This window comes from Astatotilapia calliptera, chromosome 22, assembly GCF_900246225.1.
Source record: "Astatotilapia calliptera chromosome 22, fAstCal1.2, whole genome shotgun sequence".
Lineage (NCBI taxonomy): Eukaryota > Metazoa > Chordata > Actinopteri > Cichliformes > Cichlidae > Astatotilapia > Astatotilapia calliptera.
This window is the reverse complement of record NC_039322.1, coordinates 1,082,534-1,109,680: the sequence shown is the minus strand read 5'-3', so window position 1 is coordinate 1,109,680 and position 27,147 is coordinate 1,082,534. Positions and strand designations below refer to the sequence as shown.

The 27,147-nt window shown below is 43.6% G+C and overlaps 2 protein-coding genes across 5 annotated transcripts; both read left to right on the top strand.

Moving 5' to 3' along the window:
- Positions 1-6,258: 6,258 nt before the first annotated feature.
- Positions 6,259-17,454, top strand: LOC113015046 (uncharacterized). Of its 3 annotated transcripts, none has more exons than XM_026156949.1 (10): positions 6,259-6,349; positions 7,030-7,308; positions 9,506-9,754; positions 13,054-13,143; positions 13,329-13,433; positions 15,833-15,898; positions 16,211-16,279; positions 16,395-16,445; positions 16,653-16,721; positions 16,844-17,454. In XM_026156949.1, exons 1-10 carry the CDS (start codon positions 6,289-6,291, stop codon positions 16,912-16,914), a joined length of 1,110 nt encoding a protein of 369 aa, XP_026012734.1. In that variant the 5' UTR covers positions 6,259-6,288; the 3' UTR covers positions 16,915-17,454. The 3 variants fall into 3 exon arrangements, with proteins under 3 accessions (XP_026012734.1, XP_026012733.1, XP_026012735.1); XM_026156948.1 differs by having other exon boundaries at positions 16,211-16,288; XM_026156950.1 differs by lacking the exons at positions 16,211-16,279; positions 16,395-16,445; positions 16,653-16,721; positions 16,844-17,454 and having other exon boundaries at positions 13,676-15,891.
- Positions 17,455-18,235: 781 nt separating this feature from the next.
- LOC113015047 (basement membrane-specific heparan sulfate proteoglycan core protein-like) lies at positions 18,236-25,178 on the top strand. Of its 2 annotated transcripts, XM_026156952.1 has the most exons (9): positions 18,236-18,281; positions 18,421-18,577; positions 20,794-21,072; positions 21,451-21,699; positions 22,105-22,176; positions 22,914-23,021; positions 23,292-23,357; positions 23,508-23,544; positions 24,977-25,178. In XM_026156952.1, the coding sequence occupies exons 2-8, from the start codon at positions 18,517-18,519 to the stop codon at positions 23,531-23,533; spliced, it is 861 nt and encodes a 286-aa protein (XP_026012737.1). In that variant the 5' UTR covers positions 18,236-18,281; positions 18,421-18,516; the 3' UTR covers positions 23,534-23,544; positions 24,977-25,178. The 2 variants fall into 2 exon arrangements, with proteins under 2 accessions (XP_026012737.1, XP_026012738.1); XM_026156953.1 differs by lacking the exons at positions 23,508-23,544; positions 24,977-25,178 and having other exon boundaries at positions 18,238-18,281; positions 23,225-23,331.
- Positions 25,179-27,147: the final 1,969 nt, after the last annotated feature.

Genomic DNA, 27,147 nt, shown 5'->3' with positions numbered 1-27,147 from the left:
AAATCAGCGCTCCACCCTGAGAGTCCGATGCTCAGATAAATATGATAAATGTTTTCAGCTCACAGCTCACAGCAGGTAGAAAACCACCATAGATATACTTTGAACATCACACAGGCCTCCCTATTGGATAGTTCCATCCTGCAGTAACCAATCATCTGTATCAGCTGCACAACAAGGTTTTAATGCCACATGACCGCCGGAGGGCGCCAAAGTAAAACCGTCGAGTGGTTAATGTGTCAACAATGTGTCATCGTGTGACTCAGCAGTAATTTCCCTCAAAATAACAACAAATGCAGTTTGAATAATTTTATATTTTAACCCTCGTGTGGTGTTCGTATTTTTGTTACTCAGCCAGTGTTCATGAGTCTGGTGGACCCGCCAGAGGTTTGGCTTTCCAAACTAACACTATCAAACAATTTTGTGTTAAATTACTCAACAGATGTTTACTTCATCCCAATAACAAGACATATGAACAGCAAACACGGTTATTTCTTCCCTTTGCCTTTGTTAGATCGCATTTATGAATTAATGTGCTTCTCGTTTCTTTTTTTTTTATATATAAAATGTTATAAAAAAATAAAATCAGTTATAATCAAGTGGAGTGAGTGGAAAGACAACACATTTACACATGAAGCAACGTGTTTCACAACTAGATGGGATCAGCTGCTCATCAATGGTGACATTAGGCCCAGGGTTGTGAAACAGGGGAGGTGGTGCATCGACTATCCCACACTGTCCTGATGGCAGCCAGCTTGTCTCTCTGCTGTCGAGCTGGTCTGTCGTCTCGGTTAAAAACAGATAATCCTGGAAATTTTGTGGAAGTTTTCCAGAGACACTGATGCACGGAAAAGTTCTGCATCCCACGGGGATTCTGTGGATTCCCCTTTGGACCTGAAAACTCCTGCGAGGATAAGAACCCCAAAGTAGGCCTGTAGATGAATTTGGTCCATCTGCTTCCACTACTCTCCAAAAACACACCTTCCTTCTAAATTACTGAAATCCAGAATAATTTTCTGGATGGAATCTGGGATGAAAAGCTCAAATGAAAACTTGATGTCCTGCACATGACCGTGTTGGTCCTGGTTGCACCCTTATCACATTTGCAGCTCTGCAGGGTGGCTCATTTCTTGGGCAAGAAGACCATTCAGTTTCACCAGTTATTGACATCCATATTTCTTCACTTGCTGTCTGGTGGGCTTGTTCTGGTCCTGGAGCTGGCAGCAGATGGGGTACTCGTCTTTGTTTTGTTACTAAATGGCGCTCAGCCTCATCCTCTTCTTCAAAGTCACTGTCAGACTGAAAATTCAGAAATGTGATCCTCATATTCTGAAACCTCTTCTTCTACAACCATGTTGCTGTCGGCTCAGGCTGCTGGCAGATACAACTTTCTGTTTTTCTTTGCATCTAAAGAACAACTGAAAGCATCATAGGCCTTTCTGCCATATGCAAATGATGCTGCTGCAGCAGAATGGCAGTGTTTAAGTGGAGCTATAAGAGCAGGAATTCATGCTTTCTGTGCTTCTGGTGGCAACGTGTTTGTGTTTCACGCTGTAGGCGTCCTCCTAATACACACTGACCTTTAACCAGTGCAAACAAGTATCAGTGTCAGAGGGAATAACACAAAAACACACAGCAAAGAGCACAAACCAGCTCGTTCTATTTATAGTTCACACATCAGAGAGAAAGAAGTTTGAAGTGTAGCTGTGAAACACCATCGTGCACACGGACGTCAGCAAACTGTTTCAAGTTTCATTGTCAATGACAGAAAACGGTGTAGCAACACGTACCTGTAATCAGTGATGGGAAGGTTACTGTTAAAATGTATCCCACTACAGATTACAGATTACATTCTGAATACTTTGGATTACTTAATATATGATCATGCTTTTTACAGCTACATGAATGTGATTTATTACTATTACTGAAGGCTAGTCTCCACACCAACACCAGCTAGATTCAAATCATAATATAAATGAGTAACAGTAGGTGGACATTAGGTAAGGCTGCACTTTTTGCAGCGATCTCATGTAGAAAACTATTCCACGCGTATATAAAACAGGTCCGCGGCTCCGAAGCGTAGTAAAGGGACCTCTGGCTAATACGTCGGGTTCGTGTCGGCTCGTAGCTGAAAACTAGCTTTACTTTGTTGTCTGGGTCACTTTGCTAGCAGAGACAGAGAGAGGCTTTGAAAGGCTGCTGCAACGGGACTTATTGTTTCAGAGGAAACAGGAACACGGTGTACAGTCGAGTCTTAACAGCTTACTTACAGCTGGGCTCGTCAGGCTGCAGTGGTTATTATTATATTTACATGCTTCCAGCTCCCGTTTCTGCTCAGTGACAGCTCCTACTTTTCCTTTTTCTCCCTCACTCACAGACACATCACGGGTCCATCCTCCCTGCAGCACAGACTACACTGCCCATCAGGCTTTAGGGCGATGCCTGTAACACTTCCTGTTGCCTTCATATTAAATATATTTTTTGAACAATAATTCTTATAAATATTTCTTCACGTCATTATGCAGGCACAAGTACAGGTGACATGGGCGGCGAGAGTGAGACACAAACATTACAGCCTCTTATTGTGTGTTTTCTTTGGGTTTCCACCGTTCTGGGATTCTGGGCTGGTGCTCCCTCTGGTGGTCACTGGTGTTAGTGTTCCTCTGTCTCGTCAGGTTAATCAGGTCCAGCTGTGTCTCCCACCTGTGTGTGATTTCCCAGTGTCCCTCTGTGTGTATGGGTGTGCTCGTTACTGTCTGTGAATCCACTGTGTGCTCTCCCTGCTGTCCTCCCTTCGTGTTCAGGTTTGCTGTTCTATAGTTTAGTTTCTCCCAGTTTGGATTATTATTAAGTTCTGTTTTTGCCACTTTGTGTTCTGTCATTTATAATAAATCTCCATCGCATCTCTGTAACTGCATGCGAGTCCTTTTTCCCACACACCAGACCACTGCTGCGCCAGCTGTGACAAACACTGCCCGCAATGAAATTCTTACACTTGTGTTCCCCAACTTTACACGGACATATAGGAAGTATACAGGTGTGTTAAAGAAAATAATAATATTAAAATAAAAAAGCCTGAAAGTATTAAAATATTAATAGTTTAATATTTACAGTTTGTGCAAAAACTGTGCAGTGAGGCTTTAAAGTGGCATTGTTTAAAATGACAGTGTGTAGAGTCCAGTAGTTTGTAATGGTGTGTATCGAATGTCAGCAGTTCAAAAGCCTGATGGCTTGTGGGTAAAAACTGTCCCTGTGTGTGGTAGTGCGGGTCTGGATGCTCCTGAGCTGCCTGCGTCGTCCTCATGCAGCGCTGTCTGCAGAGATGCTGCATGGCTGCACGTTCAGTCCTGGTGATGCTGTGCTGACCTCACCACCCTCTGCAGAGCTTTGCAGTCCAGAGTATTACAGCTGCATCAATGGTGCATCGACAGAAGTTCTTATTATATTTTAAAAAATAATAATTCTGGGGTTCATGCTGAATCTTCTCAGGCGCCGCAGGAAGAAGAGCCGCTGTCTTGCTGCTCTTGTGATCACACCAACATGTTGTGACCAGCTCAGATCCTCGCTGATGTTGATGCCTCTGAAGCAGCTGACTCTCTCCACCTCTGCTCCTTCGATGTGGATGGGGGTGTGGCCTCCTCTCTGCAGTCTGCTGTAATCCACGATGAGCTCCTGGTTTTGCTGACGTTGAGCAGCAGGTTGTTGTCGCGGCGCCGTGATGTCGGGGCTCTCACCTCTGCCCTGTATGCCGTCTCATCTCCATCAGAAATGCAGCTGATGATGGTGGTGTCATCTGCAAATTGGATGATGGTGTTGGAGCTGTGTGTTGCTGTACAGTCGTGTGTGAACAGGGTGTACAGCAGGGGGCTGAGCACACATCCATGGGGGGCACCTGTGCTGAGTGTGGATGAGGTGATGCTGCCGATGCGAACCACCCGAGGTCTGGCTGTCAGGAAGTCCAGGATCCAGCTGCACAGGGAGGAGCCGATGTTCAGGTCACAGAGTTTCATGACAAGTCTGGATGGTATGATGGTGTTGAAGGCGGAGCTATAGTCTATGAACAGAATCCACACATATGTGTTTTTCTGCAACTTCCTCTGAATAGAACAGAATAGAAGAGGCCTTTATTGTCATTGCACATGTACAACGAAATAAAGTACAAGACTGTGGTTTAAAAATGTGAATTTGTTAACAGTTAGCAGGTAAATCAGTCACTGCCTTCACACAAACATAGACTGAGTCATGATGTTGCACAGAGCATTCGGGAAGAGACGGGAACGCAAACACACAGCAGGCTGAACGGGAACAATGAGGTGGGCCAGCCAATCAGAAAGAAGCAAGGGCCGATCACACCAACTCAGAGCACTGCTGGCCAGAAGCATCCCAGAAGCAGTTCACCGTAAACTCACGTCGATTTTCAAAATAAAAGTCCTGCCACAACTTCCTGTCACACAACAGGTGTTTTCCCAGTTCGTAAGAGCCACCTCACACACTGGGAAACCGAACAGGTGCACGCAGCAATGAATTTTGTTCACTCAGATTCAGCTTTTCTCTGCTCAAAATAAATTTCTCCTCAAAATGCAACACTTGCACCTGCAAACTTTTTTTACGTGCGCTCAGAATAGTGGCACGAAAATAACGCCAGACCCTTCCCTCCCCTTTTGCACAGTCGAGGAGCGTGTCAGGAGACATTTCACTGCATGTTGTACTTATGCATGTGGCAAATTAAGAATCTTGAATCTTGCCCACTGTGGGCCTGTTTTTGTTTGTTTTTTTACTTTTAGCCACTCCCACATAAGGGCGTCACCACACAGTCGATTTGGCAGATTTTTACACCAATTGTGCTTCTTGATATTAGCAGAAAGGGACTTCTGTTTCCTTGCACACTCAAACCAGGGGAGTCAAACATGTACTCTTCTACAAAGGAAAAACCCTTTGTGTTATATGTGTTTCCTCTCAGCAAACCCACTGTGGGTGAGCCAGAGACGATGACGGGGTCCTGCAGAGTAAAACTAATGTGGAGCTTGCAAAAGCTAGGGTACTTGCTGTCGACCCTGTGAGGGCGCGTACGGGGGTTTGCTCACACACGGCCCTACGGCTCACCCACAGCTACCCACTGTGGGCGTGCACAGGCATGCGTGCCAGGCTTTACACAGTGTGTCTATAAACTGAAGCAGTTATCTCACAGCGGCTGCTGATCCACGAGCACCAAACAATTAGCATAATTGTGACATGCATCTGACAAAGCAGCATGAAGATGAGAATGCACTGCAGGAAACTAACAAAATAAAACAGGAAGTACGGTGGGACACGGGAGGAAATGGAGGCGCTATAAACGCAAAGTCATATCGCGTTCAAACATTAAAGAAGCAGGACGTCAGGACTGTGGAGTCTAGAGACAGAGTTTCTGATGAGCTGCTGCTCATGTTGAAGAAAGAATAGTTATCAGGTCCATCGTCAGCAGGAAGTGGAAGCAAACATTCGTGCATATTAATGTTCCTGCTGTGTGTGTGTGTGTGTGTGTGTGTGTGTGTGTGTGTGTGTGTGTGTGTGTGTGTGTGTGTGTGTGTGTGTGCATTTACTCTGGTGCATTTACCGTTTCCTCTAGCTTGTGTCCAGAGTCACATAGACTGTATATGAATGATGGACATGGCTGCTTCTACTGTGATAGGTGCAATCAAGCTACGCTGCAGTCACGTTGACTAAATGCTTGTCAGTCACATGATGGAGCGTAGCTGCTTCATCACAAATGAAACAGACTTGAATCTGATGCTTGAAGTTTTCTCTGCGTCTTTCTTTTACGAAGCCTGCTGAAGCAGTTGTTCTGAATTGGTTCCATATAAACTGAATTGAATTAAAAGTTATTCATAGAAACACTAAAGTTATGTGTAGAGCGTTTACTGGGGTCCCCATACGCTTCACAGGAGTCGCCCCCTGGTGGCTGATATAAATAATGCAGTTTTAAAGAGTTTGAAACCACAAGGGCTTCTTCAAACTTCCCCATCTTTTATATACAGTCTGTGATTTGGGTCCATAATGATTTAAGGCGCTGGTTTTAACGAGTATCTGTTTCCAGTCAACGACAACATAAAAATGTCCCCATTTAAATGTTAACATTGAAACATGTTCACAGACTATAAAAAGAGCATCTGTTACCTGTTACCCACAAACAAGTTTGTGTTTGTGGTTGTAAAGCTGTGTGGTTACGAGCAGCAGGAGGAAGAACAGGCGTGTTCAGTTCCTGTTCTCAGATCACACAGGAACTGTTCAGACACTTCGCACTGTGTGAGGATGAAGGTGAACATCTTCTGCTGCCTGTTGGCCTGCACTCTGGGCTCTAATGTCGCTGCAGGTGAGACTCTTTCACTCTATTCACATTTACATATTTATAGTTTACATATGAGACTCAGATAATAAAAGCTGTGAAGTTCAGTGTGAGACTGTGTGCTTGGATAAAGGTGTGACCGCAGCTCAAAGTGTGCGTCGCATCGTGTCACAATTTTTATCTCACTGACTGTAAATCTGTCATAAAATTATCCCTCAGTTATTTTACAGATGAACGAAGCCATTTTGTTCGGACTATAAAACGTTAGAAAAGACTGAGTGCTTCATACGACAGTTCAACCTCCAATCAGGAAATTAGTGTTTCCTGATTGAAGCTGCGATCATGAAACATCAGTACTAAAACAGCTGAGTGACATGTCGGTGCCGCTCCATTTCCAGCCTCACATCCTTCAAAGAAGCTTCAGACTACAGACAGTCTGACCACAGTGGACAGAAATCATGCTTGTGCTGTTACTCTGTCAGATATCGGCCTGGTTGGTGATTTTTAGTTCTGTATATGAATCTTGGATGATTGGCAGCTTTGAAATTCTTCCTTCACTGATCATGTAACAAAGTTTAACTTCATGAAACTTTGGGATCAAAGCATTAAGGAACGCTCCAGTTAATGTCAGTCTAGACGTGTGATGTTACTGTGTGTCCACAGCATCTGAAGGTTTATGTGATTCTGAAAACTGTTTGTTTTTGCAGGTTTGACCCATGAAGGAGTTAAGGAGGGGACGCGGATCACTCTGCGCTGTCCTCACTCTGTGGAGGGTGGAGTGAGGTGGAGCAGAGAGAGTGGAGGAAGCAGAGCTGACATACTTACAGCTGATGGAGACAAAACTACAAAACACATCAATGATCCACAGAAACGATACAGTTCACAGGCTGACGGGGTTCTGATCGTCCTCAGAGCTGCTCCCTCAGACTCTGGCAGATACTTCTGTGACCATGAAGCAGCTGTGGAGCTGACAGTGATCCCATCAGGTAACATCCTGTTTTTCTATTTTCTGTTTAAAATCCATCTCTGTTACAGGTGACATGCAAACATATTTTAAACACTTTTACAACAACATTTATCTGCAAACATCAAATAACCAGCAGCTACATAATAATGGTAAATGGTCTGTATTTGTACAGCGCTTTACTCAGTCCCTAAGGACTACATTCAGTCATTCACACACTGGTGATGGCAGCTACATTGTAGCCACAGCCACCCTGGAGCGCACTGACAGAGGCGAGGCTGCCGGACACTGGCACCACCGGGCCCTCTGACCACCACCAGTAGGTAAACATGGGGTTAGTATCTTCCCCAAGGAGGCAGCCTGGGATCGAACCAGCGACCTTTTGATTAGTGGCTGACCTGCTCTGCCACCTGAGCTACAGCTCTCTGTAAACTCAAACCACAGTGTATCTGAACTTCAGCTGATATGATGATTCGTGGCGCAAGAGTTGGGAGTTCGTCTTGTAATCGGAAGGTTGCCGGTTCGAGCCCCGGCTTGGACAGTCTCGGTCGTTGTGTCCTTGGGCAAGTCACTTCACCCGTTGCCTACTGGTGGTGGTCAGAGGGCCCGGTGGCGCCAGTGTCCGGCAGCCTCGCCTCTGTCAGTGCGCCCCAGGGTGGCTGTGGCTACAATGTAGCTGCCATCACCAGTGTGTGAATGAGTGTGTGACTGGATGTGTAAAGCGCTTTGGGGTCCTTAGGGACTAGTAAAGCGCTATATAAATACAGGCCATTTACCATGATCACACTGAAGCATTTTTGGGTTTTTGTGCAGTGACCGACTTTATGTTGATGATGTCATTCTGTCTTCAACATCAGAAACCTAAAACCCTAGCAGAGATAACCGGTATCATTAGGGATGGGTATCGTTTAGGTTTTATCCAATACTGGTGCCAAACCGGTACGTTTGAAACGGTGCCGGTGCTTAAACAATGGAAAACCCAAACTTTGTCCAAAAACCTCTCATGTTTAACTGTTTTTTTGTAAAAAGATAACAATGTTAGCCTTTTCTGCAGCTATGGGGCATATATGGCATCACTCTTGGCTGGAAGCTTAAACAATGGAAAAAACACAAACTTTGTCCAAAAACCTCTCACGTTTAACTGTTTCCCTCTTTTTCTTTGGTCATTTTAGCCTTTTTGGCCAGGGTGAAGGGAGCATCTGCCATCAAACAAGAAGACAGCCGCATGTAGCTATGATGATGTTTGCTAGTTCACCTTACATGCATTAATGTAATAACGTGGTTAGCCTACTCAACGTAAATTACACACGAACAACATTAAGCTACTCACGCAGAGAAGAACGGCTGCTGCTGCATCATCATCATCATTTCTGCTACACTGGCAGGGCTAGGGGCCAGGACTCTCCTCTTCGGGTTCTTGGGGGATGTTGCTAACTCTGGGTCCGATAACAGGCACCACACCCGCAGTAGATGTGCTCGGTGTGAGGTCTCGCAGCAAGCTATCAAATACGGCGCATTTCTCGGCTTTTAAAAACCCGCTATGCATCGCCAGGTGTTTCATCGGATTCGAGGAGTTACCTCCTTTGACAGTATCACAGTATCAGCTTAAAGCACTTGTTGCTGCTGAGTTTGCATCTTTTGCTGTGAAGTACAGCCAGACTTTTGACCGCTTCGCCTTGGACATTTAATCTATAGCTCTGCTCTAAAAGAACGCACGTACCTGGACCCGCCTACTATCCTCGGAAACGTAAAATGATTGGCTAGAATCTAAAGTGTATCACATCTCAGGAAAAAAAAAATAAAGCACCGAAATGTGCGCTGCTTTTCGGTCTGGTTACTACCGTTTATGTCAGAACTGGTACCCATCACTAGGTATCATCACCGAGTTATCAAGTCAGAGCGCAGACTTCCTGTTTGAAGTGGCGGCTCGGGCCAGCTTCACACAGCCTGTAGTAGCTGTGTGCTGCCACCAGAGGGCAGTGCGCAGATATACTGTGTGGACTCGTGTCTGTCTGTGCTGTTGTTGCTGCCTGAGCTCCAGTTTGATGGAAACAGATAAATAGAAATGGATGCAGTGAAACAGTGAAAACAATGAACGCTGTCGGCTGCAGCCCTCTCTGTGCTCCCTGTCCTCCTCTTTCCTGTTGACGTCCACCTTTAAACCAATCAGCACGTTGGAAAGAATCACTTTAATGATAAATGTCATTAATTCTTCACAGGAACAACAATAGTGAGTGTTGCAGAGAGGAGCAGCATCACTCTGAACTGTTCTCATGATGCTGGAGGATCAGCTGTTCCCACGTGGAGACGAGACTCTGGAGAAATAAATGAAGGAAGGATTTCTGTTTCCACGGAGGACACAACATTACGTATAAGAGAAGCTGAGCCTGCTGACTCTGGACTGTACTACTGTGATGGAGAACCAGCTGCTTATCTGAATGTGACCAAAGGACAGAGATCTGACAGAGGTGAGACACATGAACCCAAAAGTAACACAGAAATGTTTTTGTAGAGTTTCCTCTGTTTTCTGCCGCTCTCTGCAACAGTCGCCAACCACCGGCTATCCCGCCGTGTCGCTGCTGCAGTCTCTCATGCTCTACCTCTAGCCCCCTTCATCTGCCCCGCCAGGTCCTCTTATTGACCTACGGTGGCCAAGGGCGAACCCTGATTGGTCACAGTCTTAACTGGCATGCCTGGAAGTCTTCCGGCAACACGTCAACAATATACACAATAAAAGCATGCAATGAAACTGTACGAATAAAACACTGTACATTATTAAAGATAATAAGACAACAACAACAACAACAACTACTGCAACAACTCATAAAGCATCAGTAACACCTGCATCACCCCCCGATGCTCCAATTCAATTCAATTCAATTTTATTTATATAGCGCCAAATCACAACAAAAGTCGCCTCAAGGCGCTTCATAGATACAGAGAAAAACCCAACAATCATATGAGCCCCTATGAGCAGCACTTTGGCAACAGTGGGAAGGAAAAACTCCCTTTTAACAGGAAGAAACCTCCGGCAGAACCAGGCTCAGGGAGGGGCGGGGCCATCTGCTGTGATTGGTTGGGGTGAGAGAAGGAAGACAGGATAAAGACATACTGTGGAAGAGAGACAGAGATTAATAACAGATATGATTCAATGCAGAGAGGTCTGTTAACACATAGTGAGTGAGAAAGGTGACTGGAAAGGAAAAACTCAATGCATCATGGGAATCCCCGGCAGCCTACATCTATTGCAGCATAACTAAGGGAGGATTCAGGGTCACCTGGTCCAGCCCTAACTATATGCTTTAGCAAAAAGGAAAGTTTGAAGCCTAATCTTGAAAGTAGAGATAGTGTCTGTCTCCTGAATCCAAACTGGAAGCTGGTTCCACAGAAGAGGGGCCTGAAAACTGAAGGCTCTGCCTCCCATTCTACTTTTAAATACTCTAGGAACAACAAGTAGGCCTGCAGAGCGAGAGCGAAGTGCTCTAATAGGGTGATATGGTACTACAAGGTCATTAAGATAAGATGGGGCCTGATTATTTAAGACCTTGTATGTGAGGAGCAGGATTTTGAATTCTGGATTTAACAGGAAGCCAAAACAGGAGAAATCTGCTCTCTCTTTCTAGTCCCTGTCAGGACTCTTGCTGCAGCATTTTGGATCAGCTGAAGGCTTTTCAGGGAGTTTTTAGGACTTCCTGATAATAATGAATTGCAGTCGTCCAGCCTGGAAGTAATAAATGCATGAACTAGTTTTTCAGCGTCACTCTGAGACAGGATATTTCTAACTTTAGAGATGTTGCACAAATGGAAGAAAGCAGTCTTACATATTTGTTTAATATGTGCGTTGAAGGACATGTCCTGGTCAAAAATGACTCCAAGGTTCCTCACAGTGTTACTGGAGGCCAAGGTAATGCCATCCAGAGTAAGAATCTGGTTAGATACCATATTTCTAAGATTTTCAGGGCCGAGTACAATAACCTCAGTTTGATCTGGATTAAGAAGCAGAAAGTTAGCGGCCATCCAGGTCTTTATGTCTTTAAGACATTCCTGCAGTTTAACTAATTGGTGTGTGTTATCTGGCTTCATGGACAGATAGAGCTGGGTGTCATCTGCATAGCAGTGTAAATGTATGCTATGTCTTCTAATGATGCTGCCTAAGGGAAGCATGTATAATGTAAACAGAATTGGTCCTAGCACTGAACCCTGTGGAACTCCATAATTAACCTCAGTGTGTGAAGAGGACTCTCCATTTACATGCACAAACTGGAGTCTATTAGATAGATATGATACAAACCACTGCAGCGCAGTACCTGTAATACCTACAGCATGTTCTAATCGCTCTAATAGGATATTATGGTCGACAGTATCGAACGCTGCACTGAGGTCTAGCAGGACAAGCACAGAGATGAGTCCACTGTCAGAGGCCATAAGAAGATCATTTGTAACCTTCACTAAAGCTGTTTCTGTGCTGTGATGAGCTCTGAAACCTGACTGAAACTCTTCAAATAAACCTCTGCAGATGATCTGTTAGCTGTTTGACAACTACTCTTTCAAGGATTTTTGATATGAAAGGAAGGTTGGAGATTGGCCTATAATTAGCTAAGACTGCTGGGTCTAGAGATGGCTTTTTGAGTAAAGGTTTAACTACAGCCAGCTTGAAGGCCTGTGGTACATAGATTATTAGAGATAGGTTGATCATATTTAAGATTGAAGCATTAATTAATGGCAGGACTTCTTTGAACAGTTTTGTAGGAATGGGGTCTAAAAGACACGTTGATGGTTTGGAGGAAGTAATTATTGAAGTTAACTCAGAAAGATCAATTGGAGAAAAAGAGTCTAACTTAACATCAATGGTACTAAGAGTAGCTGTAGATAATATTACATCTGTGGGATGATTACTGGTAATTTTTTCTCTAATGATTAAAATTTTATTTGTGAAGAAGTTCATGAAGTCATTACTAGTTAACGTTAAAGGGATGGTTGGCTCAACAGAGCTCTGACTGTTTGTCAGCCTGGCTACAGAGCTGAAGAGAAACCTGGGGTTGTTCTTATTTTCTTCAATCAGTGATGGATAGTAAGATGTTCTGGCTTTGCGGAGGGCTTTCTTATAAAGCAGCAAACTATTTCTCCAGGCTAAATGATGATCCTCTAGATTTGTGACACGCCATTTCCTCTCCAGATTACGAGTCATCTGCTTTAGGGTAACACAGAAATGTTTTTGTAGAGTTTCCTCTGTTTTCTGCCGCTCTCTGCAACAGTCGCCAACCACCGGCTATCCCGCCATGTCGCTGCTGCAGTCTCTCATGCTCTACCTCTAGCCCCCTTCATCTGCCCCGCCAGGTCCTCTTATTGGCCTACGGTGGCCAAGGCAAACCCTGATTGGTCACAGTCTTAACTGGCATGCCTGGAAGTCTTCCGGGAACACGTCAACAATATACACAATAAAAGCATGCAATGAAACTGTACGAATAAAACACTGGACATTATTAAAGATTAAAAACGATGAAACACAGCAACTCATGCACAAATGCTTAAAAACACAAAGTTAAAACATGTCAGCTTCACCGCGTGACATTAATCAGCATCAGTCAGACAGCATCCAATCATTGTTCACAAATCATAAGATGTTATGTGAAATTCTTCAGTTCAGTTTTTTACTTTGTTTGTATGTGGAGTTTGTTTTTAACCAACTCGTATATTTAAAGTTCAATCGTTGATTTTTAAGCTGTTATTTTTTATGTATCTATATTTTCTTTTTTCTGTACTTAAGATAATAAGACAACAAAAACAACAACAACACCTACTGCTACAACTCATACAGCATCAGTAACACCTGCATCACCCCCCGATGCTCCATCAGGTATGATTGCATCAAAGAATCTAACGAGTGCAGTTGAACAGATTTAAATGTAAACATGTTCATCTCTTCTGGCCTGTAGCATAAATGACCTTTAGAGTGAGGTCTGATGTGTTTATATATTAAATATTACAGAGAGTCCATGTATGTGATGCATGATCCGTGTTCATCACTCTGACCTTGTCCAGCTTTTCCAGTGCAGAGTTTCCTGATAGGAACTGGTCTTCTTCTTCTCTCCATCTTCATCCTCATCACTGCCTGCTTCATGTGGAGATGCAGGTCCAGCAGACGAGGTGAGTAAAGAGAAACATGACCAGAATCTGTGGTTTACATGACTTATTCATTGGTTTAGACATGTTAGTCGCATCATTCTCACATATCTGCTGTGGTCCAGTTTAGCTTCCTTCACTCGGTTCTTTTGAAGAAATCAGAAAGGTCACAGGAGACGTATCAGTGAGGTTTAAAAACTATGTAGTGACTTCCTAACAGCTGTTCCTCGTTCCTTCTTCGATGGACTGTCTTCGGTTTTATTCAGGATCTCCTTTGAACCTCTCCACCAGTGGATTCAGGTTGTATCTGACCTCTGTTACCAACTTCTATGACATTCACGGCAGCTTCCCACCACAGTGTTGTCTGCACCCGCTGGGTGCTGCATCCCAGCTGGTCTGCTATGGAATGAGATTCATGTAATAACAAATGGCATCAGCCGGGCTCTGCTTTGTCTTCTGTAACTTATTCAGAAAGAAGAAGCTCGACGTCTGACAGGCACACGTAAACGAGACCATACTTCCCCCGTTATGGCTTCCAGTACATTTTAGGATCGACTTTTACAGACAGGCAAGCAGAAGCGATGCCCCCCACCACCCCAACCCCAATTACACATGCAAACAAAGGATCCTCCTCCACTGTTTACCTATTTAACAAGATAAATTCAATCAGATTAAAACATACTGCACTCCTTCCTGGCTGAAGAATTGTAAAATCTAAGTACTGCCACAGTTAAATAAATACCTACTTTATTACCCCAGAATATTAAGTACATCTTAAATACTTTATATTCTGTTTAAGGTCCTACATTACACACAGCAATCAGCTAATGCTAGCTGGTGCAGGTAGTAACTGACCTCAGAACAGTGAAGCAGCAGCTTGCCTCTCATGCTGCTCTCCCATCAGTTTACTGTTAAAGTCACAGCAGTTTAAACACAATGTAAATGTGCACACGGGAAAAGCTGCAGCTTCATTCAGTGTGAGCAGGACAGACAGACGCCCTCTGACACACTTTGCTACGAGTCTGAAATAAGTGCAGCTTTTAGTGACAGTAGCCAGCTGTGGCCACAAGATGGCAGTAATTCAAAGGATGGATGTACAAACCAAGGAGCTCTGAGAGGAGAGATCGCTTTGGTTTGTTTTTTCATTCATGTCTGTTCTTAGATTTGCCTGTCCTGACGTAACACCACTGTCCTAACACATCTCTGATGCTGGTCGAAGCAGAGGAGACTGGGCCTTTGCTGTGGTGGTTCTGCACTTTGGAGCAGTCTGCCTCCAACACTCGACACTCTGTAAAACTTTAAAATGTGACTCAGTTTTGATGCTTTTCTTTTCTTGGTGTTCCTTGTTTTTTCTATTTTCCTGCTTCTTTTCAGCTCTGCCTTGATTCCATTCACACAATTTATTTAATCTCATAAATTAGATTTTTAGAAAGTTTAATCTCAGCCTCACTTTTGAGTCACGACCTGTAGGTAACAGGTCAGGACACATCACAGTTTAGCGGTGCCCCCTCAGACTGCTGGATTCCTGGACTGAGTAGTTTCGGATGACTGCCCGTCTGCAGCTGCTCACTTCATGCTCTGTGTGAAACAAGCCGTTCTTACTGGTCAGCCTCCTGTGAATAAGAGTGTTTCAGAGCAGAGTGAAGCCTGGGCTTTTAGCTCACAGGGTTATTGAATATCATGAACATCCACCGTTGGAACAGCATAGATTACAGGACCAGAAAAGGCTTTTTCAGTCCACACGTACAATTATGAGCAGAGGCGCTGCTGTAAATACTGACATCTGTGTGACATGTGTCCTCTTCTGTTCATCAGCCTGTCAAAGTAAAGCATTTGCTCACAGCTGCAGTCACACTGTGTTTTGGTACTTTTAAGATAAGAGCAGGTTTATCAAATTCTAGATCAGTGTCATTAGCTAAACCAATCAATCAATCAATCAATATTTATTATTATAGCACATTTAAAAAGGACAGTGTCCATCAAACACAAGGTAGCAAAGCAGATTACAACAAAGGCAACAAAAACAGTTAAAAACAATTAAAAGCAGTTATAGTTACAGTTACACGGCACAGATGCAGACCAGCTGGAAGTCCAAGCCAATTTGTTTCAGAAGCTCGATGGAACAGGTGAGTTTTTAAGCGTGATTTAAACGATTGAATGGAATCTGACATGCGGACATCGACAGGAAGATTATTCCAGAGTTTGGGTGCGGCAATTGCAAAAGCTCGGTCACCTCGGTCACCGTCGGGGCCTTTGTTGCACTAAGAGCAGTTGGTTAGAGGATCTGAGCGCTCTCTTGGGGCTCTACACGTCGAGGAGGTCTAACAGCTAAAAGATTGTTAATAATGCTGTCACAGCTAGACGTCATCACAGGCAGCGTGTTTTAAACTTTAAAGCAGGAGCTGACTCTGATCTGTCTGCAGGGACTGACGAACAGCTCCACGTCTATGATGAGATACCAGCTGGAGCAGAACTTCATCTTATAAATGGTGAGAGTGAAGCAGCTGTGACAGTTTGAAGGACCTGCAGTTCAAAAAAGCGCCGCTCCGACAGCCAAACCCATCTGTTCTCTGATTGGATAGTTACATTTGTGATTGACATGACATTGGCCAATCAGATGAAAGGAAGAAAAACAGGGTCAAAATTCGTACTTGTAACTTGAAACTTGAGTGCAGAGTTTCACACGTATTTTTTGGCTAAGTCCACACACAAATTCTTTTTACTCATCATGTCACTGAACACTGTGAATATGAACACAAGTAAAAATGATGCAAACTCTTACTGAGACTTGTTGTTGACAGGAGGATCAAACCACAGTGATGCCACATACGACACCATCGCTGAGCTGCCACAGACTGGAAACGACACCAGTAACACCTGTGCTGCACTGAGCCTTCACAGTCACATGATCTAAGCAAACCTTCTGCTGACACTTCATCTCCTTCCACCTTCATGCTGCATCTAATCAAAATATTTCATTTACAGATTTTCCACATTCCTTGACTGCTTCCACTTTCCATGCTGGAAATAATAAAGGTAACTTTAATTCTTGCTTCTGATTTGGACGGGTACTAAAAGAGCCACACGTGAGTTATTTTTGGATAACCCAAAATTATTTTGTGTGATCAAACTTTTGGATCTGGTGTCTTCTAAAGCTGAAAATGTTGATTTGTTGTGTGTAACAGCTTAAAACTGGACTGTTACTTGGATCTGATGAAGACTATTTGATAAACATTTTAACAGGAGGATCAGACCACAGTGATGCCACATACGACACCATCGCTGAGCTGCCACGGACTGGAAACACGACCGGTAACACCTGAGCTGCCACTCAGCACCTCATTTTACACAAACTCATGGTGAACACGCCAAACCTGCACAGGTGTGTTTGTTACACACAACCCACTCAGACTGATGATGTTTATGATCCACAGGTTCTTCACAGCCCGTCAACAACACGTATGTCTTACTGAAGAAACCCAAGAAGCAGGCCGGACCGGTGTAGCTTCACCTGAATGTCCTGCTGTCAGGAACAATCTGCCTCAGCACAGATGTTCATGGGAACATGTAACATATAACATGCATATGTCGAGATTATTCTGAATTATTGTGAAAAGCTGTGTGTGTTACTGTTAGTCGTAATACAATCTGAAAACATGAATACAAAAAAAGCAATCAGTCCTGAACGCTGTCATCAGGTGAAATGTTGCTCTGATGTTTTTAACATGTTGACAGTACAGATGTGTGTGTGCTGTAAGACTGTAAATACATTCATTTAGGAAATTAAGGCAATAAAATGTCATTAAATTGTTTTTAGAGCCTGTTTCTACAGTGGAATTCATCATCAGAGCGACTTTTTTAATCATGTTAAATGACATCAAATGAATGTTTTTATGAACCATTATTGGTGATTACATGTTTGGGAGGTTTACTCAAAGTAATTCTAATGAGAATGCCAACAGAGACCCGGCCTCTGAGAGCAGAGAAGTCAATGAGACTTTTTACCTGGATTAAATAAATAAAAGCGTTGTTGGTTAAATCATAAGTGTTTGTTTTTCAGAGGGATTTGGATATATGTAACTATGCAGATCTTCATCTTTGAGGTTAGGCTCCTCCAGACGCTCGCCTGAGGCAGGTGGATCCCTGCTCCTAAAGTTCAGACATCTTTACACTCTGCTCTGTTCTTCAGCACCAGCACTGTAAGCCTCATAAAAGCAGATCATGAGTAAAGTGTAATTAAAAAGAGGGCCAGGTCGCCGCATTACAGCCAGCACGGCTACGTGAATGGCCCTACCGACTGTGACCTACGAAGCCCACAACCCCCCATCGAGATGCCTACGTGAGTGATGTGTTGTTCTGAGGGAGGGGGTGAGCAGGTGCCCCCACCACAGCAGCCCTGAGTCTTGGAACTCATCTTCACACTGCGTCACAACAACAGACATCCACTCAGTTACAGCAGACACAGTAAAAGGACGAGACACACCCTTCAGCCTGCTGTTATGTGGCCTCTTTACACAGCCTGCACCTGGGGTCTCACCTGGTGTGGTAGAGCCCAGCCTCATGGATCTGGTGCTCTCAGTGAAGAACTGATGAAGAGGATTTTAGCTGCCAGTGCTTCTTCATCAATATCTGAATGAGTGACTGATCAGTGTGGTTTCTGACACACAGCTTTAAAAATACTCACTTCCACTGAACTCAGTGGACTCCGTGTTGTGACGTGTAAATGGCTTCTTGTCATGTTATTAATATCCTTTGGTTTCCATGTGTATTTGTTCTTCCTGCAGCTCAGGTTAAAACCACAAGTTTCCAGCTGATACCACTTTGCATCCTCTGTGAGTCGTCAGTCCTTACGCTTGTTGATCTGTCTGCAGAGTAAGTAAGACAGAGTATCTGTTTCCAGTCAGCGACAACATAAAAATGTCCCCATTTAAATGTTAACATTGAAACATGTTCACAGACTATAAAAAGAGCATCTGTTACCTCTTACAAGTTTGTGTTTGTGTTTGTAAAGCTGTGTGGTTACGAGCAGCAGGAGGAAGAACAGGCGTGTTCAGTTCCTGCTCTCAGATCACACAGGAACTGTTCAGACACTTCGCACTGTGTGAGGATGAAGGTGAACATCTTCTGCTGCCTGTTGGCCTGCACTCTGGGCTCTAATGTCGCTGCAGGTGAGACTCTTTCACTCTATTCACATTTACATATTTATAGTTTACATATGAGACTCAGATAATAAAAGCTGTGAAGTTCAGTGTGAGACTGTGTGCTTGGATAAAGGTGTGACCGCAGCTCAAAGTGTGCGACGCGTCACAATTTTTATCTCACTGACTGTAAATCTGTCATAAAATTATCCCTCAGTTATTTTACAGATGAACAAAGTCATTTTGTTCGGACTATAAAACATTAGAAAAGACTGAGTGCTTCATACGACAGTTCAACCTCCAATCAGGAAATTAGTGTTTCCTGATTGGCGATCAGCAGGTGGTGGTTGTGGCTCGTTGGCCCAGTGTTTTGTGTTTGTGCACTTCTGAATCGTTGCTGTTTTCTTAGAGAGATTTATGAGATTTGTGCTTCCTAGTTTAGTCCTCTGGTGCTTTTGAGTTTGCTGATCAGGTCGTTCACTTCCCTCTGTGCTTCCTGTGGAAGTCAGTCTTGTCTCCATGGTTGTTTGCCTCTCTCTCTTCCTCACCTTCATCCATTTCCTCTCCGTGTTTCTCCTTTTTCTGCTCCGTCCGTTCTGTTTCCGTGTTTCCCCTGAACAAAACCACACAGAGCTACTTCCTGTTTTATTTTGATAGTCCTTGTCTCGTGTGCATTGTGTTCACTTTTGCTTGCCCTGTCTCGCTGTGTCTGATTGGTTCCTGCTGTCTTCCCATGTGTTTCCTTGATCACCCCTGACAGGACAGATGCCTTCCATTAGGCCTCTGTCCTAGTGTCCTCTCTGCCTGAGGACACTCCAGGGCCAAGCACAGCAGTGGGTGAGTTAAACGACAGCGATGGCGAAGCGTGTCAGCCACCTACGACAGGGAGGGAAAGAGATGATGAGCTGCTAGACCTGATCAGAGAGGACACGAGGCAGCAAAGAGAGGCTGAGGAGAGGAGAGCAGGGAGAGGATGGACCGACTGTGTTCACCTCTAGAAACATTAGTTCCCAAATGAAGAAATTTATTTAGTTGAATATATTTGTGACATTGTTGTGTGTGTTGCATCAGTTTAAAGGTTTTATGTTATTAATAAATTGATTCAAACAAACAGTAATTGTCACTGAGCTCATTTGATTTGATGTTTGATATAAAGGAAGGTTGGAGATTGGCCTATAATTAGCTAAGACTGCTGGGTCTAGAGAGGCTTTTTGAGTAAAGGTTTAACTACAGCCAGCTTGAAGGCCTGTGGTACATAGCCGATTATTAGAGATAGGTTGATCATATTTAAGATCGAAGAATTAGTTAATGGCAGGACTTCTTTGAGCAGTTTTGTAGGAATGGGGTCTAAAAGACACGTTGAGGGTTTGGAGGAAGTAATTATTGAAGTTAACTCAGAAAGATCAATTGGAGAAAAAGAGTCTAACTTAACATCAATGGTACTAAGAGTAGCTGTAGATAATATTACATCTGTGGGATGATTACTGGTAATTTTTTCTCTAATGATAAAAATTTTATTTGTGAAGAAGTTCATGAAGTCATTACTAGTTACCGTTAAAGGGATGGTTGGCTCAACAGAGCTCTGACTGTTTGTCAGCCTGGCTACAGAGCTGAAGAGAAACCTAGGGTTGTTCTTATTTTCTTCAATCAGTGATGAATAGTAAGATGTTCTGGCTTTGCGGAGGGCTTTCTTATAAAGCAGCAAAAATTGATTGATTCAAACAAACAGTAATTGTCACTGAGCTCATTTGATTTACAGGCATTTTTAACATGTATGAACACGACGCTAACTTTGAACTATATTACATGGATATTTATTTACTCAGAATGAAGTAAATAACAATAAAACCAGAATATTTGTAATACATCAACAATAATCAGGCCTGGGATCCTCCTGGTTAAACAAACTGGGACACTCAGGTTAACCCTGCAGGGTCTGGTTAAGGAAAAGGTGGAAAACAACATAAACAACTTTAGTAGAAAGTTATTATTTCATTTATTTTAAGTGAGCAAAGCATTATTCTAATTATCAAGCTTGAGTAAAATAAACTAATATGCTGTGAAAAGTCTTCAATGTGATTGATTACTCTTCATCTGTGTAACTAAGCGCAAATAATCGTTTTCAGCTTTGTGACATTTTTACAGCCATCACACACAGATAAGTTAACATGTGTCCACAGCATCTGAAGGTTTATGGATTTCTCAGTCTGAGCTGTAATTCTGAAAAACTCTGTTTGTTTTTGCAGGTTTGACCCATGAAGGAGTTAAGGAGGGGACGCAGGTCACTCTGCGCTGTCCTCACTCTGTGGAGGGTGGAGTGAGGTGGAGCAGAGAGAGTGGAGGAAGCAGAGCTGACATACTTACAGCTGAGGGAGACAAAACTACAAAACACATCAATGATCCACAGAAACGATACAGTTCACAGGCTGACGGGTCTCTGATCGTCCTCAGAGCTGCTCCCTCAGACTCTGGCAGATACTTCTGTAACCATGAAGCAGCTGTGGAGCTGACAGTGATCCCATCAGGTAACATCATGTTTTTCTATTTTCTGTTTAAAATCCATCTCTGTTACAGGTGACATGCAAACATATTTTAAACACTTTGTCAGGTTAAATCGAATGTGTCTGTGAAGCATGAACTCCCATCATGCACCTCTCTGCATAACCACAGAGCTTTGACACCAGGAGCATAAATCCTTCATCAGTCTCTGATCGAGTGCAGCTGGATTCAGTCAGACGATATCAGACTATGAACAACTGCAGCAGAGAGCATCCTTCATCATCATCATCATCCATTTTCTTAACCACTTCTTGTTGCTGTAACTTTAGTGCACAGCTTCCTGTTTAACAGTCAGCACGTTGGAAAGAATCACTTTAATGATAAATGTCATTAATTCTTCACAGGAACAACAATAGTGAGTGTTGCAGAGAGGAGCAGCATCACTCTGAACTGTTCTCATGATGCTGGAGGATCAGCTGTTCCCACGTGGAGACGAGACTCTGGAGAAATAAATGAAGGAAGGATTTCTGTTTCCACGGAGGACACAACATTACGTATAAGAGAAGCTGAGCCTGCTGACTCTGGACTGTACTACTGTGATGGAGAACCAGCTGCTTATCTGAATGTGACCAAAGGACAGAGATCTGACAGAGGTGAGACACATGAACCCAAAACACATTAAACTCCACGTTCAAAGAGCTAAACCTGCGGGGTCTGCAGCCACCAGCACATCACAGTTTACAGCTCAAAGAGGAGGAAGAGCAGAGAGCAGGATGAGTTTAGTTTAGACCCTCGAGTTTGAGCAGTGCTGTCGATGACGTCACTGCGTTTGCTCCTGTATAACACGGCACTTTTAACAAATCCAGTACCCAGTCATCGTTTCCAAATCTCAAGATATTATCAAATGTTTTCGTTTTTTATTTATAGAAATTGTATTTTTTTGAAAACATGCATTTTATTTATTTATGGTACATATTTGGCTAAAATACACATGTGTAATTCTGTCAGTCTTTCTCATTTTCAGTGTATGAAATTAAATTCTCTGTTGTATTCTCAAGATCATGAAACAAGCGCAGCAACAACAACTACAACAGTTACTCATCAGCCAGCAGTGACATCTGCCCCGTCAGGTATGACTCCAACAAAGACATCATTCAGCTTCACAGGTTTAAATAATTCTCAGTCAAACTTACATCAGCTCTGCTGTTTACAGTATAAATGACGTGTGTGTTTGAGGCATGATGCTCTGTAAGACAAGCTCAGCTGTTCTGAATTACATTAAAAAAACACTGTTCAAAAAACTTAAAGGAAGACTTTGAAAACGTGTCTGATCTCAATGGGAAAAACTATTGCTGCATATCTATAATATGAGCGAGGACGTGTTAGCAACGGAAGGATGCCACATCGTTGGATGGACATGAACATTATAGACCTACAGAGGCTGAATTCAAAGACGCCTCGAGACACAGCAAAGCTTCCAGCTGTGGCACGTATTCAATGTGCCACAGCTGGAGAAGCTGGACTACCTGTGCAACCTGTGGAGGGTCCAGTATCACCCAGCGCTACCAGTAGAGACACTGACCTTAGCTGGATGTCAAACTGGTGAAAACACAGACAGAAAAGAAGAGGAGGAAACGATGTCTGAGACTTTCAGCTGTAAAACTGCTCCTGTGTTGGAGGTCGTCTCATTGTTGCTCCTCTAAGTACAGCTGCTGCCTAGCTGTGCATCAACATCTGGCCTGATGCTAGACTCTGAAGTGTTCCTTTAAGTTTTTGGAGCAGTGTTTATGATATTAATAAATAGTATGTAGAGTCGATCATGTTTGTTTAATAATTGTATCGGATAATTATTCTTTTGCTTTTCCAGCCAACCATCACCTGTTTGACTTGGGGATCCGAGCCCTTGTGGTCTTCGTCTGCAGCCTTGTTCTCGTCATCATTTACTTTATTTGGAGACAAAAGTCCAAAAGACGAGGTGAGTAAAGTAAAAGGAGGTGCTGTGGTTTAGCTGACTTATGTATTTGTTTAGACGCTTTGTCCTGATCAGTCTCACATCTTTATTTCATGTTCAGCTGAAGTCTGGTTTACTTTCCTGCCTTCACTCTGTCTGCTAACTGCTAACACATTAGCCACCTGGGCTAGCACGGTTCAGCTAACAGCTCTGAATCTTGTTTCCAGCATGACATCACAGCAGGCAGCATGTTTCACTGTCTTTAAGGAGGAGCTGACTCTGATCTGTCTGCAGGGACTGACAAACAGCTCCACGTCTGTGATGAGACACCAGCTGGAGCAGAACTTCATGTTAGAAATGGTGAGAGTGAAGCAGCTGAGCTCATCTAAACTTTCATCTCTGCTTCTGTTACACTCACAGTCTGAGTAACAGATTCCAGGAAGAAATAAACTGGTTAAATTATTCCTGCTGATAGTTAATCGTAATAATTAATTCTGTGTTCTTTCTCAGGAGCAGCGCCTGCATCAACATGCTGACAGCCCTGCAGGTAAATGTGGAGTTATTGGTTTGATGCTGCTGTTCATGAAAACAGACACTGGAGGGTTTATAAATAGTAAAAGATTAAATTGAACAAAACATAAGATCACAAGGAAAAAATGGATTTTATTTTTTTTAATATATTCTTTAACACATAGAGAGTGAAGAAGAAACACCCAGTGCATCATGGGAATCCCCGGCAGCCTACGTCTATTGCAGCATAACTAAGGGAGGATTCAGGGTCACCTGGTCCAGCCCTAACTATATGCTTTAGCAAAAAGGAAAGTTTGAAGCCTAATCTTGAAAGTAGAGATAGTGTCTGTCTCCTGAATCCAAACTGGAAGCTGGTTCCACAGAAGAGGGGCCTGAAAACTGAAGGCTCTGCCTCCCATTCTACTTTTAAATACTCTAGGAACAACAAGTAGGCCTGCAGAGCGAGAGCGGAGTGCTCTAATAGGGTGATATGGTACTACAAGGTCATTAAGATAAGATGGGGCCTGATTATTTAAGACCTTGTATGTGAGGAGCAGGATTTTGAATTCTGGATTTAACAGGAAGCCAAAACAGGAGAAACTTGCTCTCTTTCTCCTTGTTAATAATCTCTCTTGTTTAACAGCTGTTTCAGTTTTTGAGCAAATCAAATTCAGGACAAACAACACGAGCAGTTATTGATGAGTCTGAGTGCTGCAACCAAGAGAAAACCACTGAACTGTGAAGTCATTTATATGATCCTTACACACTCGTCTCACTTTTGCTTATGAATCACTGACAGTTTAAATCTGTGAATATCTTTGAAAATGTACCAGATGCAACAACGTCTCAGTATTTATGTTTGTGTTTTTATAAACTCCTCTCATCGACTGCAAAGTAAAGAGAGCTTCATGTGGAGCCAAGAAAAAAGGAAAGTTTGGACACACTCATCCTTTCATGTTTCTGTGTTTTTGCTACTCTGTACATTGTGGACACAAACTGAAGACATCAGATACACGAAGCAGGATATCTGGAATTATAAAGAAGATCAATCTAAACATGTTTTATATTTTAGATGCTTGAAGTCAGGTTGGTATCATGTCAGTCATCAGTGGGACTCAGTGATGACCCACCTACACCACGCACCCTTTGCTGCTTCTGCTCTGTCATAAATATAGAAAATGACCTCATTTTATATCCTTTTGCACCATTTCAAAGCCCAGTGTATTCTGCCTGTGCTGACAGAGTGAAACGGTAAAGATATTTATTCTATGGAAAATCTTCATTTTTTTCTTTTGGTGTTTTATTGTTGTGTAAAATTAAAACGCTGAAGCAGCACCTGTGAGCTCGTCAGCAGCGCTCCTCCAGGTAGCAGCTGCTGTCAGCGTGCCGATCCAGGGAAGACGTTGTTGGCTCTGATGAGTGTTTGCTCGTCTCTTTACTCTAATGTTGTTTCTCCTCCCTCTGTGCAGAGCTTCCCAGGATTCCCCTCCTGACTGGGATGGTCCTGACTGGGATGGTCCTGACTGGGATGGTCCTGACTGGGATGGTCCTGCCTGAGCGTTGATGCTGCATGTCTGCTGCTCCCTGGAGCACAGCTTCTATTTCCACATTTGTATGACGCATGTTTTTAGTGAAGTCACTGTAAATAAAGGCTGACTGTGAGTCCCCTGACTGTGAGTCCACTTCAGTGTACATGACATTATGATACCAATGATAGTTGACCAGACTGATAAAGCTGCTGATATCATGGAGGAAGGTAGATGTGTGGACGGGAAGCAAGGCTGACGCTGGAGATGGATGCTAGCTGTTCTTCCATGGTGCAGATAGAAATGGAGTAGGGGAAGCCTCGAAGGTGGAGCAGGTGAACAGTGTTGTGGAGGTCAGGAGGGGGTCAGACAGGATCATAGCGAGTGGTGATTGGAGCAGAGCTCTGACATCCAGGTGCAGGGAACAGAGGTGACGGAGGTGCTGGGTGGGCTTGGAGAGAGAAATGAAACTGTGATTGTGATGAAGGTGCACACAGGTGGGCTACATCTAACACAGGAAGGGGAAAGTGAAAGCTAGGAGACTGTAAGGTGGTGTCAGGGAGGATGTATACCTGCAGCATTTAATGGTAGGATGACTTTGAAGAAGAGGAGGTTGATAGCTAGGTGGTAGCTACAGCAAAGACAAAGGCTGACAGTCACCTTCATGTGACACTGAGAAAAGAGATTGTATCTGAGAGACGAGGAAGGATTATGGACCAGGAAGTTCAGAGGAGTAAGGAGGAAGTGAGGGCAGCCATGAAGAGGAGGAGGCAGCCGTCCACGTGACAAACCTGTGCAGGTATGGAGGTGTCTGAGAGAGAGGGCTGTTTAACCCGATTATTTAATGTGAGCTAGAGCGAGGAGGGATAAACTGATGAAGAACGACAGCTGTTGTTGAAGCTATGCTAAGAAGACGTGAGTTTGAATACCCAGGCCAACCATCCAAAGCAACTGCAGGAGAGACCAGCTGTGATGGTGTGATGATGGGGAGACAGTGGCACTGACAGAGCGACAGATTTTTAGGGAGTCTGACGTGCTGGATTAAAAGAGTACATGAGAGAGTCGCCTCAGGTTAAGCTGTTTGGAGACAAAGTTAGAGAGGTTGGGTGGATTTTAACCCAAACTATGAGTCTGACCAAAGCAGCAGAAGATTTCGACCCCACCAGCCTCCTCATGCAGACTGTGTGTCATCCCTATCATCCCTCAGAGGCCAGTGTCACCGCTGTTGCTGCTCCGAATGATGAGGTCTGTGGTGCAGAATCACGAGACACAGGCAGCAGCTGACAAAGCAGCATCACGTTGAGCAGGAGACGACCCTTCAAAATAAAGCAGGAAGTGCAGTGGGACACAGGAGGAAATGCAGCCACACTCATCAATATGTGAAACAGTGACTGGTCTGAGTCCTTCAGCCTCACAGTTTGATTTCTTTTTTTTTTTTTTTCTTTTTTTTTTTTTTGGCCTGTCCCGTTTGGCTCTTTTGCATCAGAATTGTTGTCTAAAGGCAAAGAAAGATGCCCAACGGATTTACTTTACCAAACTGACCATCCCAGCCTTGCCGTAATGGTCCATTTGATTCACCTTTTATTGTTTATTTTATTTTCACTTACTGAATACGGGACAGACTTGACTGGAGGAAAGAAGGGGAGAAAGAAAGAGGGAAAGAGAAACAGCTGAGAAGAGGGACGGGGGAGAAGGGCAAAAGACAAAAACCAACAGAACGGGCAGAGAAAAAAAAAAGCATATATCAATCACCTGGATCACCTGCTGAGAAAGAAAAAAGAAAACAAGCAGAAGAGAACAAGAGTAATAGAATAAACAACATCACAATGATATATGTTTGATTTCTGACACACACAGCTTTAAAAACACAAACCTGTTTGGTTTCCAGCACCAGGACGCTGACCTCAGTGACCTCAGTGACCTCAGTGACCTCTGTGACCTCAGTGACCTCAGTGACGTCTGTGACCTCTGTGACCTCAGTGACGTCTGTGACCTCTGTGACGTCTGTGCTGTGGTTGTTTTCTTGCTGCAGTCCTGGATAAACCCACAGGGTTGCAGCTCTCTGCTTGTGTGTCATCCGTCTGACTCTTCTAAAGTTCACAGACAGCTGTTGT

Coding starts and splice junctions, on each gene's coding strand:
- LOC113015046 (XM_026156948.1), top strand. CDS start 6,289: ATGAAGGTGAACATCTTCTGCTGCCTGTTGGCCTGCACTCTGGGCTCT. Junction 13,144..13,328: donor ACCCCCCGATGCTCCATCAG/GTATGATTGCAT, acceptor GACCTTGTCCAG/CTTTTCCAGTGCAGAGTTTC. Junction 16,289..16,394: donor AAACGACACCAGTAACACCT/GTGCTGCACTGA, acceptor TTTCATTTACAG/ATTTTCCACATTCCTTGACT.
- LOC113015047 (XM_026156952.1), top strand. CDS start 18,517: ATGAAGGTGAACATCTTCTGCTGCCTGTTGGCCTGCACTCTGGGCTCT. Junction 21,700..22,104: donor AGGACAGAGATCTGACAGAG/GTGAGACACATG, acceptor TGTATTCTCAAG/ATCATGAAACAAGCGCAGCA. Junction 23,022..23,291: donor ACAAAAGTCCAAAAGACGAG/GTGAGTAAAGTA, acceptor ATCTGTCTGCAG/GGACTGACAAACAGCTCCAC.